Source organism: Ailuropoda melanoleuca, chromosome 12 (genome assembly GCF_002007445.2).
Source record: "Ailuropoda melanoleuca isolate Jingjing chromosome 12, ASM200744v2, whole genome shotgun sequence".
Lineage (NCBI taxonomy): Eukaryota > Metazoa > Chordata > Mammalia > Carnivora > Ursidae > Ailuropoda > Ailuropoda melanoleuca.
Genome location: NC_048229.1, coordinates 20,015,944 through 20,029,018, shown reverse-complemented (window position 1 = coordinate 20,029,018; position 13,075 = coordinate 20,015,944). Strand labels below are relative to the sequence as shown.

Genomic DNA, 13,075 nt, shown 5'->3' with positions numbered 1-13,075 from the left:
AAAATATAGGGCCCATTTCTGGCCCCACTAGTTACTTGCTCTGTAGCTTTGGGAAAATCAGTTAACCTTTTACTTGTTTGTCTGTGCAATGGCAATGACAACGTTGGCATCAAATTTCTCCAAAGCACTTTTCAGAGCCTGAATGAAAGGTATTAAAACTATTGCCTACGTTATTCCCAGCTCCCAACCTAGCAATTGGCTCCAATTACCAGCCACTTAGGATTTGTAGGTAAGGCTCTTATCACACATTGCTAATTACAACTTTCACAGTTGTGTTTTGTTATTTCCTTTCAAAAGCTAATGTTTTGGTAGTGACTGCTTTCTTTTCGGGTTAAAAAACACAGCTACATTTCCATACAAATGTCACATTCTTATTAGCACATCACCCTTCCATCCCTCACGGACTATGCAACTCTGTTCATAGATATAATCAGCTTTGTATTTTCCTTCACGGATAACAAACTAGCAAGGTTGAAATCTTGAGTTGTCATCAGAACTGAATTGGAACTGAATTGCTCCCCAAGCTGGGAGGGGATAAGAAATGGCAGTTCATAAATGGCAGTTGTCTCTAGAATCTTAATCGCTTGCCCTCCCTTTCTTCTCCTTGCAGTACGGTGACTACGACCCCTCTGTTCACAAGCGTGGATTTTTGGCCCAAGAGGAATTGCTTCCAAAAAGGGTAAGAAATCCGTCCCCTGTTTGGAAAAACACAGCAGAGACGTGGTCTATGAAAAAGCTAACTGAGGGACTCGAAGGAATACTGGAAGTACACGGCAAAATCATTTAAATAAATATTTTGTAATCAATCTTGAGTAAAGAATGTAGAGTCTCTGTTAAGAATATTAAAAAGCAAAGGTTCGTCGAGTTCGTTTGCGGTTGCCAGAGCTAGCATGGCCTTGAATGTTCGTTTCCTTCAAGGTGGGTGAGCACCAAGTGATTCCCAGGAGAGTGTGTGGAGCAGCATGTGTTTGCCCGGGGAGCTGCGCCTTATGGCCTTTTGCAGCGGGGCAGGATGGATAGAGATGCATAGGGGTGGGCACTGTAGTTCCTAATCCCCGGTGTTGTGCATCTTGTTCATCAGCCACAGAAGCGGGCCTTCCCTCCCTTTTGCTGCTCCTGATTTTATAGCTCCACTCCTCTGTCATGTGTAATAAAGGCCTCCTTCTCCCCTTCCCTGACTTTCCCTGCTCCTTTGATGGCTTTTGTGCAGGAGGAGGGCGCAGCACATGCAGCTTGGCCGAGCTCCTCCCTCTTGGTTGTGCAGCCCAGGAAAGAGAGGCTGCAGCTGGGCAAGGGGTGCACCTAGGCCTGAGTAGGGGTGCACCCTTCTAAGTTGTGACTCAGACTGAATGGCGCTTGTTTACACGCCTACCTCTGCTATGTGACTGGCTCTCCCTGTATGTGGCTTTTTAAAAATAGCTTTGCTGTTTTGTAAAAATGATGCATAATTATAAAAATGGCAAACAATATCCAAACTTTCTTTGTGTGTGGGTTTTTTATTTTGCTCTATTTTTTGGTAGGTAATAAATCTGTATCAAATGACTCCAGAAATGTGGGAGGAGAGAATTACAGCCTGGTACGCAGAGCACCGAGGCCGAGCCAGGTGAGGCTGCTTCATTATTGGTTTGTATTTTCATATGGGCTTTTTTTTTTTTTTTTTTAAAGAGCTACAAAATTAGGACATGCTTGTTGAACAAAAGGCAGTACCAAGGTAGATAGAAGGAAAAGGGAGTAGCTGGTCTTCAGTTTTGCATGTGTCCTCCTTCTGGTGCATGCTGTGTGTGGTAGGGAGGAGCTCAGCCTGTCCCCACTGCAGTCATTGGTAATTCAGTGTCATGTTCAGGATTAGAGTGTATGGATATCCCATCCCTTTTGTGTCCATTCCTCTACTGATGATATTTGGAGTAGCTATAGATTTTTGCTTCCTGCAGGGTATAGTCTAATATTGTTATATAATTACATGAGTAGTTCTGAGAATACATTTCATTGCAAGAGTTGCTGAGTCAAAGGATGTGAGCATTTTGTGTTGACAGGTGCCACTAAATCCCCCTCCAAAAAGGTCGTACCTATCTACCTGCCTACCAGCTCTGTATGCACATGTCTTCCCCCCATCTTTCTCCCCAACACTCATTTTTATTGAACTAATTTTTGTAATCTAAAAGATGAGATATTGTATCTTAAGTATTTGTTAGCATTTCCCTGAGCACTGTAGGAATTGATCATCTTTTCATTAGCCTTTAAAATATTGTCCTCTTCTTCAAATTAGCTTCCTAATACATATACTGAAAAGTGGGCAAGTCATAATGTACCACTCAATGAATTATTAGAGAGTGAAAACACCATGTAACACCAGGTGACAAGATAGCACGTGACCCTCCCGCCGTAACTCCCCATCCTTCCTCCCCAAAGCTAACCACTCTTCTGATCCCTAACTCCATAGAGTAGTGGTACCTGTTTTAAGTTGTACATAAATGCAATGGGACAGTCTATTTTTTGTGTCTCACTTCTTTTACTCAGCATCATATTGTGAGATTTCGGCTTGTGGTATGGCACAGCAATGAAATTTTCATTTTCATTGCTGTGCAGAGCTCCACTATATTAATAAAACATGAATTATCCATTGCACTGTTGATGGACATTGAGGGCGTCAGGCTGTCTCTTGGTTTTTGGTATTACAAATAATGTCAGTTTTTCACAGTAATTGTACCAATTTACATCAGCAGTGTGTGTGATTTCTAGTTGCTCCAGATGCTTGCCAACACTATGTGTTCTCTCAGGTTGAATTTTTAAGATTCATTTGAGAGCATTTTGAGATTGGAGAGAGGGAAGGGGCAAGGTTATAGGGAGATGGATTTAAAATATTTCAATAGTGTATCTATTTGGGAGTTTTCTGCAAGTCATTGCTGCTTTAAGGGCTTGCTTTAAATTTGACTCACAGCTTAGAAGTAGGTGACCTGGCTTGGGTTTTATAGCCCAGATAGCTCTTGGCCTAACCTCTGACAACACCTAAAGAAATAAGAAATAAAATGAGGGGGCACCTGGGTGGCACAGCGGTTAAGCATCTGCCTTTGGCTCAGGGTGTGATCCCGGCGTTATGGGATCGAGCCCCACATCAGGCTCCTCCGCTATGAGCCTGCTTCTTCCTCTCCCACTCCCCCTGCTTGTGTTCTCTCTCTCGCTGGCTGTCTCTATCTCTGTCAAATAAATAAATAAATAAAATCTTTAAAAAATAAATAAATAAAATGAGGAAGGTAGCTCTCAGGTAGCTTGCAGAGAGAATTGTTTCAATACCAAAACGTAGGTGAAGAAAGTTCACAATCAGATAAAGCAACAACTTAAATCAAATCTGCATATCCGGATCCATTTGAGGGGAGAAGATAACATACCACGTGCTTTTCTTGAATTCCTTGAGCTGGGTGTCATTATTTACCAAGGGCAAAGCGTGAAATTGAAGCCAAGAGACACTATAATGAATCTGTTCTCTGGCTTTTATGGGGATGGGAAATTTTGCTTGACCTCTGTGTGTTTCATAGACTCAGGGCTGAGAAGAGCCATGTTGGTATCTGCTCTGGCTGGCGTCTTCCGGTGGGTTCCAGCGTGCAGGCTGGCCTGCGCCCACCCTCTATTTTCTCACTTAGCTCTGGTAACAGTGTCTTTTGTTCTCCTCACAGGGACGAAGCTGAAATGGAATATTTGAAGATAGCTCAGGACCTGGAGATGTACGGTGTGAACTACTTTGCAATCCGGGTGTGTTGAAACCTCTGAGTTCCCTGTGTATAAACAGAGACTGAATCAGAGGCCGACTGCTAAAATGGGTTACTTCCTTATTCCAGGGTGGCAGACTCTTTAATGGTTCAGTGGAGGAGAATCGAAAAGGAAGGGGAGAGGGTCTTACAGCATTGTTTTCTATTTTTGGACTTCAATTAGATCCTTGGTAATTAAGTGTCAGTTGAGCCCACAGGGGGACTTGGGCCTGGTCCTGTGCTCAGCAGAAACCTGTTTGAATGCTCTGAGAGTGACATTTGATTATTTCTGGCTGTGTGAGATCTGGCCCACAGGGAGCCCCTGTAAATACTTTCTTCCCCCAGGACACGAGGAGAGTGAAGCTGCTTTTACAGATTACTGATTTGTTGTGGTGGGACTCTTGTTCTCACTAGCAGGCTAATTGGTTTTCTATTCAGACCATTAAGAGTCCCACTGTCCTCTGGGAACCCACCTCTTCTGCACCAGAGGCTTCCGTTTTCAGTCCTGGCTGGGTGGGCCTCTTGAGCATCTTTCTCCTGACGTCCTGCTGCTACATGCAGCACCTAGGAACTCCTTCCAAAGGAATTCATGCCCTTGGCTCAGTTATTCCATTGCTGCTCCCAAACTGCAGAGAAGTAGGTGTTAAACAATCACCCACAGTGGCCCAGCTTTTTTCTTGCTTTCTTGCTTTCTTGCTTTCTTCTTTCTTTCTTTCTTTCTTTCTTTCTTTCTTTCTTTCTTTCTTTCTTTCTTTCTTTCTTTCCTTCCTTCCTCCCTCCCTCCCTCCCTCCCTCCCTCCCTCCCTTCCTTCCTTCCTTCCTTCCTTCTTTTTTTTGGAGAGGGAGAGAGAATCTTAAGTAGACTCCACGCCCAGCACAGATACAGGGTGGGGGTGGGGGGCTCGATCTCAGGACCCTGAGATCATGACCTGAGCCAAAATCAAAAGATGCTTAACCAACTGAGCCACCCAGGTGCCCCAGTGGTCCACCTTTCTTACTGTAGTTATGGTTTGCTTTCCTTTTTTTGGGTTCCTGTAAATTTTGTATGAGGGGCACCTGGGTGGCTCAGTCGGTTAAGAGTCTGCCTTCAGCTCAGGTCATGATCCCACGGTCCTGAGATTGAGCCCCGTATTGGGCTCCCTGCTCAGCCAGGAGCCTGCTTCTCCCTCTCCCTGTGCCTGCTGCTCCCCCTGCTTGTGGTCTCTCACTCTGTCCAATAAATAAAATCTTTAAAAAATTTTTGTATGAAATTTGAGTAAATTGTAGTACATTTTAAAAAATGTAGGATAGCTTTCTTACTGATTTGTTTTCTAAATACGGATTTTTTTTTAACGGATTAGTTCGTATAAAATTACGCTGGTAAGTTACATTATTTCACATAGTAAATAAGTGCTTAAAAGATTTTCTATAATAATGCAAAAGGTTATTTTCTTAAGCTTTATTAATTTCCATTTGCTAATTGTCTGGTTTGTTCAAGTTCAGGTTAGTTTAACACATTTCTGTGGTTTTTGGCAATGTAACTCCTCTTGGCCCATATGCCCACCATCTAGATTCTAGAAAAGTAGTGTTTACAGTCCTTAAAAAACAGTCTCTTATTAGGAAATGTTTCTACAGCAGTCAGACTAAAATACACAATTGTGTGTGTGTGTTTTGTGCTACACAGTAGACACAGCTAATGAATATTTTAGTGTCTTTTGTGTTCGAGTGTCCGTGATTTCACCATCAACTAAGGAAATTATGTACTTAAAACAATTTAAAAGAGACTGCTTGAGATCCGCCTCTCTGTTTATTCTCTAGAAGTGTTGGGAGTCATGATAGGAAGCAGAGGGTAGAATCCTTTTAAATTTAAACTAGTCACAAACATAATGAAATATCTCATTTTCCAAAATGTACTGTAGCACTTAAAAGTACAAAGCCTCACTTATGTTAATGCAGTAATTTAAAGAGCTTTGCAGACGGGAATCTCTCTCAGGGTTTGGTAATAGCGCCTGACTTGGGGAGCATTAGAAGGACTAAAAAGATTTATCTTGGAGCACTCACTTGTCCACCTGACACCTGCTGTTAGATTGGTCCTTCTCATCACAGTCTGAGCATCTTCTCGGTTTGCAGACCTGTTTTCCTGCCCTTGAATCTGGTTCAGTTTCCTAGTTGTCAGCAACAGGTCAGGTGCTTTAGGTCCTTGTGCAGGGAGCTTCCTTCCACCACCACACAAAGGACACCACACAGCGCAGGTGAATGGGCCTCCAGCCTGAGGTCGTGGCCTCCAGGCCTGTAGCTGGGTCAGTGGCCTGAGAGCCAAGGGCACTTGCCCTCTGTCTGCTCTGACTGCCAACCAACATATGTGCAACCAATTAAATTTTCAAACAGCTTTATTGAAGTACAATTTATTTTTTAAAGATTTATTTATTAGAGAGTGCAGGGGCAGAGGGAGAGGGAGAGTATCTCAAGCAGACTCCCCATTGAGCATAGAGCTCTGCCGGTGGTTTGCTCCTAGGACCCTGAGATCATGACCTGAGCCAAAACCGAGAGTTGGATGCTTAACCTACTGAGCCACCCAGGCACCCTGAGGTATAATTTGTATATAATTCATTTTGGTATATTTTTTCCAACTTCCTATTACAAATAGTTTCAAACATATAAGAAAGTTGAAAGAATTTTACAGTGAATACCCATATGTACCCACTGTCTAAGTTCTAGAATTAACATTTTACTATATTTGCTTTATCATACTGAGAATACATTTTAATATAAAATAAAACCATTTGATCCCAGCACCTGGAATTTTCTTTCTGGTGGGGCACCTGGGTGGCTCAGTCATTAAGCATCTGCCTTCTGCTCAGGTCGTGATTCCAGGGTCCTGGGATTGAGGCCTGCATGGGGCTCCCTGCCCAGCGGGAAGCCTGCTTCTCCCTCTCCCACTCCCCCTGCTTGTGTTTCCTCTCTCGCTGTCTTTCTTTTAATGTAAGAGATGTTTAATTCTACAGGTTTTTATTCTACATTCGTGATAACCTGGTTATAATAGTCCCCCTATCCACAGGGGTCCCCTTCCAAGACCCCCCCATGGATGCCTGAAACCGTGACTAGTACCAAACCCTATACACACACACACACACACACACACACACTATGTTTTTTTCCTTATATATACATGCCGGTGATAAGCTTATTTTATAAATTGGGCAAAATGTAAGATTAACAACAATAACAATAAAAAAGAACAGTTTTAACAGTATACTATTACAAAAGTTATGTGAACGTGTTCTCTCTCTCTAACATCTTACTGGACTGTACTCACCCTTCTTATGATAATGTGAGATGATAAAATGTCCATATGATGAGATGAAGTCAGGTGAATCGCTTAGGTGTTACGATGTAGCGTTAGGCTACTGCTGACCTGACAGTAGTTCAGAAGGAGGATCATTGGCTTCTGGACCTTAGGAACTGAAACCATAGAAAGCAAAACCACAGATAAGGGGGTGGGGTATGGCTACTGTATTTAATTGGAGGTAACAGTGCTTAGATTGCTGGTGCTTTGGTCATCAGGCCAGTAACAGAAGCCCCCAGTGATCCCTCTCCGGGACACGAGTCATGAGAATGGTGTTTTGCCTCTGCCTGCCCTGATTCAGGAAGCTGGAGGCCCCCTGGGTTACACAACAGCTGTGACTTCTGTTGGGATCTGTTGGAACTTGTCACATGTAATAGTGTGTGCCAGGTTCTTTGGAAAGTTGAATAAAACCTCAGACCTCTGCTGGAGCTGATGGGGGCTCATCTTTGTTGCATCTACAGAACAAAAAGGGCACTGAGTTGCTCCTTGGAGTGGATGCTCTGGGGCTCCACATCTATGATCCTGAGAACAGGCTGACCCCCAAGATCTCCTTCCCGTGGAATGAAATCCGAAACATCTCGTACAGCGACAAGGAGGTAGGAGGACGTACTTCACATGCAGACCCACCAGCAGCGCAGCTTGCGGGCTTTCCCCGGCTCCCCAGCCAGGCTGCTCCTTGTTACCAGTAAAATCCTTTAATCCCCAGGCTTTGGGTTTGGGGTTGTTGTTTTCTGTTTACAGAACAGTATTGGCATCCTATTTTCAAATGGCATCGCTAAACCCCCCAGCTGACTGACAAGAGATTGGGGAGCTCAACTTGTGGAGACAAACCTCCAAAGAATAGTAAACAAACCAGAAAGTAACATTTCTTATTACTTGCCTTCTATTTCTAGTGAGAAATTTTAAATGTGGTGGACATTAAGCCGTCTCTCAGTGTCCAGTGCTTATACATGTGGTGGGGATATCTATCTACTTATCTCCCCATATATATATGTGTGTGTGTGTGTGTTTCTCTCATGGCGATGATATAAGTAAGGCTATCAGAACTACTTGTGAGAATTTGAGAATAATTAAGTTTGAATAACTTGGCTGAACACTAAGTTAGAAATCAGATACCTCTATACAGCACGGTGGACCTTTCCCAAACACTAATCTTATGTTCATTCGTTTGCTCGTTTGTTCTTTGTTAATTTTAAAGGAATTATCAAGCATCTGCTTATATGTTAGGTTTCGTAGGGGGAACAAAGATATAGAAAATCCAGTCTCAGCCCTCAGGGAAGTTACAGTCAAACAAGAGCAGGGGCCAGGTTTGGGGTGTCTGTGCCGCATCAGGCAGTGGAGATGCAGAGGAATCAGGCGAGCTGTAATTGGTGAGGGGAATAGCAGGGGCTGAGCTCCACGTTCCCTGAAGTCGCAGCCCTGGGGGGGCTTTTCCGGTAGGGGGTGCAGAGAGTGAGTCCTGAGAGCACAGGGCACCGAGCAGAGGGCAGTGGACCCAGGTGGTGCTCTGTGATGTACTGGTGCCCACACAATTGGGACACCAAGTGGGGAGGGAGAACAGTGACGGCTAGTGTGGTTGCCTGCAGAGCCCACACTGGGAGCAGATTTCCTGTTTTCCCTTCCCTACTAGCAACTTGAGAAAGGGAACACCAGGCTCCTGGTTTCCAATAATGTGGTTGAGATCTCCTCGGCCATGCTTGATGAGACAGATTGAGCTTCTTAATTCAAAATATTCTGGCTCTCAGATTTTCTGTAAGTAGCCCAGAAGAGGAGCACTTAGGTATTTCTTTTTTAAAGTACTTTAGTTGAAAGCTCCACATGACTTAAAGCAGTAGGTATGCTATGGAGTGGTAGTTTTTCATCTCTAATTTCATAAAGTCTGTTTACTGCATATCCACACATTTGTGTGCTAAAGGCTCCCAAAACACTCGTTTTTCACAGAACCTAAGGATTAAAGTCTCCCCTAGTACGGCCTGACACAATAAACTCTAATCTACCCTCTCCAGGGGCAGGGCGCCGTCGTGTTCCATCATGTCAATAACTCATGCAGTAAGAGGACCTCAAGCTGACTTGACATAATAGGAAGTGGTCTTAGTAGTTATGCATGACAGCCGTGCTGTCAAAACAGAAATGTTGGTTTATTTTAAGTGATCCATTGATTCTCTGTGCGCATCCCGGCACAGCACAGAGCCTGTGGTTTCCCCACTATTTGTGGTTTCCCACTGACAGCTCCAGGGTTTGACTTCAAAGCCAAAAATAAGCTCACGAAATTCATGAGTAGCAGCCTCCCCAAGAGCAAGAGTGCTTCTAAGTTAGCTTGACCAAAAGCTGACCGAGGATCATTCTCCTCAGTGTGCCAACTCCTTGGATAAAATAACATGCGAAAGAAATACCCAAAAATTTGTCTTCCCAGGCGTATTTATCTGCTTAGCATGTCTTCCTCAGGAATAGATAACCCATTTTTTAAGTGCATCTTAAAAAAATCGATCTGTCTGGTCTGATCAGGAGTGGGGGAGAACAGCAGTTGCCGTGTGTTCTTCATATGCTTCCCTGCATAGCGGCCTGGCCCTGGGATCTCCTGTCCTTATGCAGCTTTCTCTCCCCTTTGATTTCAGGAACTGTTTCCCTCTTTACCACAGTCTGTTCTTCTTCACATTCTATTCCTTTTATTAACGGCTTTCAGCTGATAATCCCCGTGTTCAGAACCCAGAGTGACGACCTGCGTGCTGCCACATCAAACCCCAGCCCCTCTGACTGTCCACCCCCGGCAGCCCCTGCCTGCCTCCCAGTCTGAGCCCACGATATCATCTTAGTCGTCAGAGAGCAAATAACGTCAAACACACACACACACACACACACACACACACACACACACACACACACACACACTGCTTGTTTCCTTATCTCCCCCTCATTTCTGTTGCTTGCCCCATCCTGAATGGCCCTCCATCCAACCTTTTAGCTTCCCTATCATACTCTTTGTCTGTGACCAGCTGAAGTTCCCCTCCTACTTATGGTAGATCTACGCTGAACCCCCATGACATTTGTGATTTGTGCCACCCAGTGAAGCACTGATAGAGGATGTAAGTTCTCAAGTAACTGACTGTCGTCAGTCTACTTCCAGCTAGGTGGTGAGCTTCCCAAAGGCAGAGCCGAGCCTACGGCTCTACAGCGGGCTTCCCAGGGTTGGCCTCATGGTGGGGCCCATTGAAGGCTGGCATGTTAGCCTTCCAAGCCTAAGATGGTGCTGACAACACACCTTCCAGGATCCTGAACTTCCACAGTCCTGGACTTGGCGCCCTCAGCCACTTATAATTCAGCATGGTTTGGTGCCCGGGCACCAGGAAGCCAGGACAAGGCACAGCCTCATGCTGGATCTTTGCCAGTGTGGTTGCTGCTTTTGTGGAATTTCCCAGTTGGTGCTCACACCCTAGGCTGTCAGACTGAAACTGTTTTCTGCTTCCTTCTTTCAGTTTACTATTAAACCATTGGATAAGAAAATCGATGTCTTCAAATTTAACTCCTCAAAGCTTCGTGTTAATAAGCTGGTAAGTTGAGATCCTGGTTTTTGTTACTGATAACTGTAGTTTTTCTGAGAAACTGAGCACCTTTTTTGAGAGCATATCAGAGTAACCTCTTGCAAGGTGTAGAATGATAGCCCACTTGCTACACACTTTGCTGATAGACCTTGAAAGACTCTTCCTGTTAGCTTAACCTAATGAGTCAAATGTAAATTTTGTGATGTGGAATTTTAAAAAATTATTTTTATGGAGGTACCTTATACATGTAAAGGATAAGTATAATGTGTATTAGGTATGAAGAGGGGCAAAAATAAACAGCTACTACCACTACCCAGCTTTAAGAAATAGCGCACTTCCGGTACTGTTAGAACCCCTCATGTTAGCATCCTGCTGGCTTCCCCCACACTCCTCTCCAACGGTGATCACCATTCTGAGCTGTGTGCCTATTAGGCCCTTGCTTTTCCTCAGAACTTGACTTAATATATAGCAAAATGAATATACTATTAAGTTTTGTGAACTTTTGAAATTTACCAAGTGCTGTCAACTGTCTGTGTTCTTCTATCACTTTTTTTAACACAACATTATTTTCTGAGATGTATCTATATTGATGCTTCAAGATATGATCCCTTTCTTTTCATTGCTGTATCGTATTCCTTTGTGTGGCTGTGTACGTGTGTGTGTGTGTGTGTGTGTGTGTACACACGTATATGTATGTATATATATTTGTCATTCTCCTATTAATAAGTTAGTTCTTTCTACTTCTCTGCCATTTTAACAAGGCTGTTGTGAACATGCTCGTACCTGCCTCCTGCTCACGGCCATAGTTTCTCTAGAGAGTATCTGCTTAGGAGTACAGGTGCAGGGTTTAAGCCTACGTCCAAATTCAATGTTACACCATGTTGTTTTCCAAAGAAGGTGAATTAACTGACAGATCCAGTGCAGTAGGTGCAGCTTCCCTTTGTTTTATATCTTCCATGCTTACATTATCAGCCTTTAAAATTTTGTGTCACTATTGTGCGTGTGAAATGGTATCTCAGTGTCATATTAATGTGCATCTATATATTTACTAATGAGGTTGAACATCTTTTTGTATATTTTTTTGGCCAAGCTGATTGTCTCTCTCCTTTTAAATTTAAATTTAATTAACATACAATGTATTATTTGTTTCAGGGGTACAGGTCTGTGATTCATCAGTCTTATATAATACCCAGCGCTCATTACAACACATACCCCCCCCCAAGCTTATTGTCTGTTTGTCAAACACTTGTCTCATGTCTTTTGGTCATTATTTCTGGCCTGTTTGTATTTTTTGTTGGTTATATCTTCTCCCAGCTTGTGGCTTATTTTTCCTCCTTTTTTAATGTCTTAACAAACAAAGAATGTTTGATTTTAATATAGACAAATATATACATCTTTTCCTTAATCCTTTGTACTGCTTGTGTCTTGTTTGACATCTTTTCTTATCCTATGGTCCTAAAGATATTCTTCTGTATTCCCTTCTAAAAATTTCAAGGGTTCAGTCTTGGCATTTAAATCTTTAATTCTTCCGATTTTTGTGTACGGTGTAAGGGAGGGATCCAGCTTCTTTTATTCCACATGAATAACCTGTTGTCCCAGCCCAGCCTCTTGAATGAGCTTTCCTACACTCCCTGATCTGCAGAGCCACATCTTAACTTAGGAGAAGGCGGTGCATCCAGAAGACACGCTGAAGTGTCATCTCTTCCTCTCCTCACTTGTGATTTTTGCCCCCTGGCATACTTGAGGCACCTCCGTTTTGCCTGTCTCTGGAGCAGAGAGCACTGGAGGCCGTTACTAGGGAGGGCCTTGGTGTTTCACTCTGTGTTTTACTTCTCAGGTTTCCTGCTGCCCCCAAGAGCCCTGAGACCAAGATGCCGTAGCTCTGGTGAGCTGGTAGGCACTGAAGTAAATTTGTGGGCTTAACATTTCCATTGCTTCCGTGACCACAGATTCTCCAGCTCTGTATCGGGAATCATGACCTTTTTATGAGGAGAAGGAAGGCTGATTCTTTGGAAGTTCAGCAGATGAAAGCCCAGGCCAGGGAGGAGAAGGCTAGAAAGCAGGTGAGCAAGACCATGTCTGAACCACCGTTGTCTCTGCTTCATGGTCTTGGCCTGGGAGGTAAGCAGCGGTCATGGGTTGACAGGTGTCATTTGGCCATGGATCCACTTTCTCTTGTTTTATATCTGTTGGATCTTTCCTGGCTGGTGCCCAGCTGGTGGGGTGTCCGCTCTGGAAATGAGGAATAAACTCCAATAGCGTATCTAAAAGAAACATCTCTGGTTATTTCCCCATTTAAGTAAGTGAAGTGTGATTAAGGTAGGCTTGGGAAGAGATAGGCAAGCCTGTGTCCATCCATCTGTCCATCCATCCATCCGTCCATCCATCTGTCCACCTAATTAGCTCACTTTCTTTTTGCTTGCCTGTCTCTTTTGCCCAGCCTTGTCCTTTTCTAATTAGGTGGTGAT

At 43.7% G+C, this 13,075-nt stretch overlaps 1 protein-coding gene across 5 annotated transcripts in view; it reads left to right on the top strand.

Annotated features, from left to right (window-relative positions):
* Nucleotides 1-13,075, top strand: part of NF2 (neurofibromin 2) — a 75,119-nt gene that overhangs the window by 39,832 nt on the left and 22,212 nt on the right. For all 5 annotated transcript variants that reach the window (XM_019795677.2, XM_019795678.2, XM_002915580.4 and 2 more), the window contains 6 exons: nucleotides 611-679; nucleotides 1,521-1,603; nucleotides 3,672-3,747; nucleotides 7,530-7,664; nucleotides 10,542-10,616; nucleotides 12,557-12,670. In XM_019795677.2, the coding sequence (XP_019651236.1) occupies nucleotides 611-679; nucleotides 1,521-1,603; nucleotides 3,672-3,747; nucleotides 7,530-7,664; nucleotides 10,542-10,616; nucleotides 12,557-12,670 (552 nt within the window). The remainder of the gene's footprint in view (nucleotides 1-610; nucleotides 680-1,520; nucleotides 1,604-3,671; nucleotides 3,748-7,529; nucleotides 7,665-10,541; nucleotides 10,617-12,556; nucleotides 12,671-13,075) is intronic.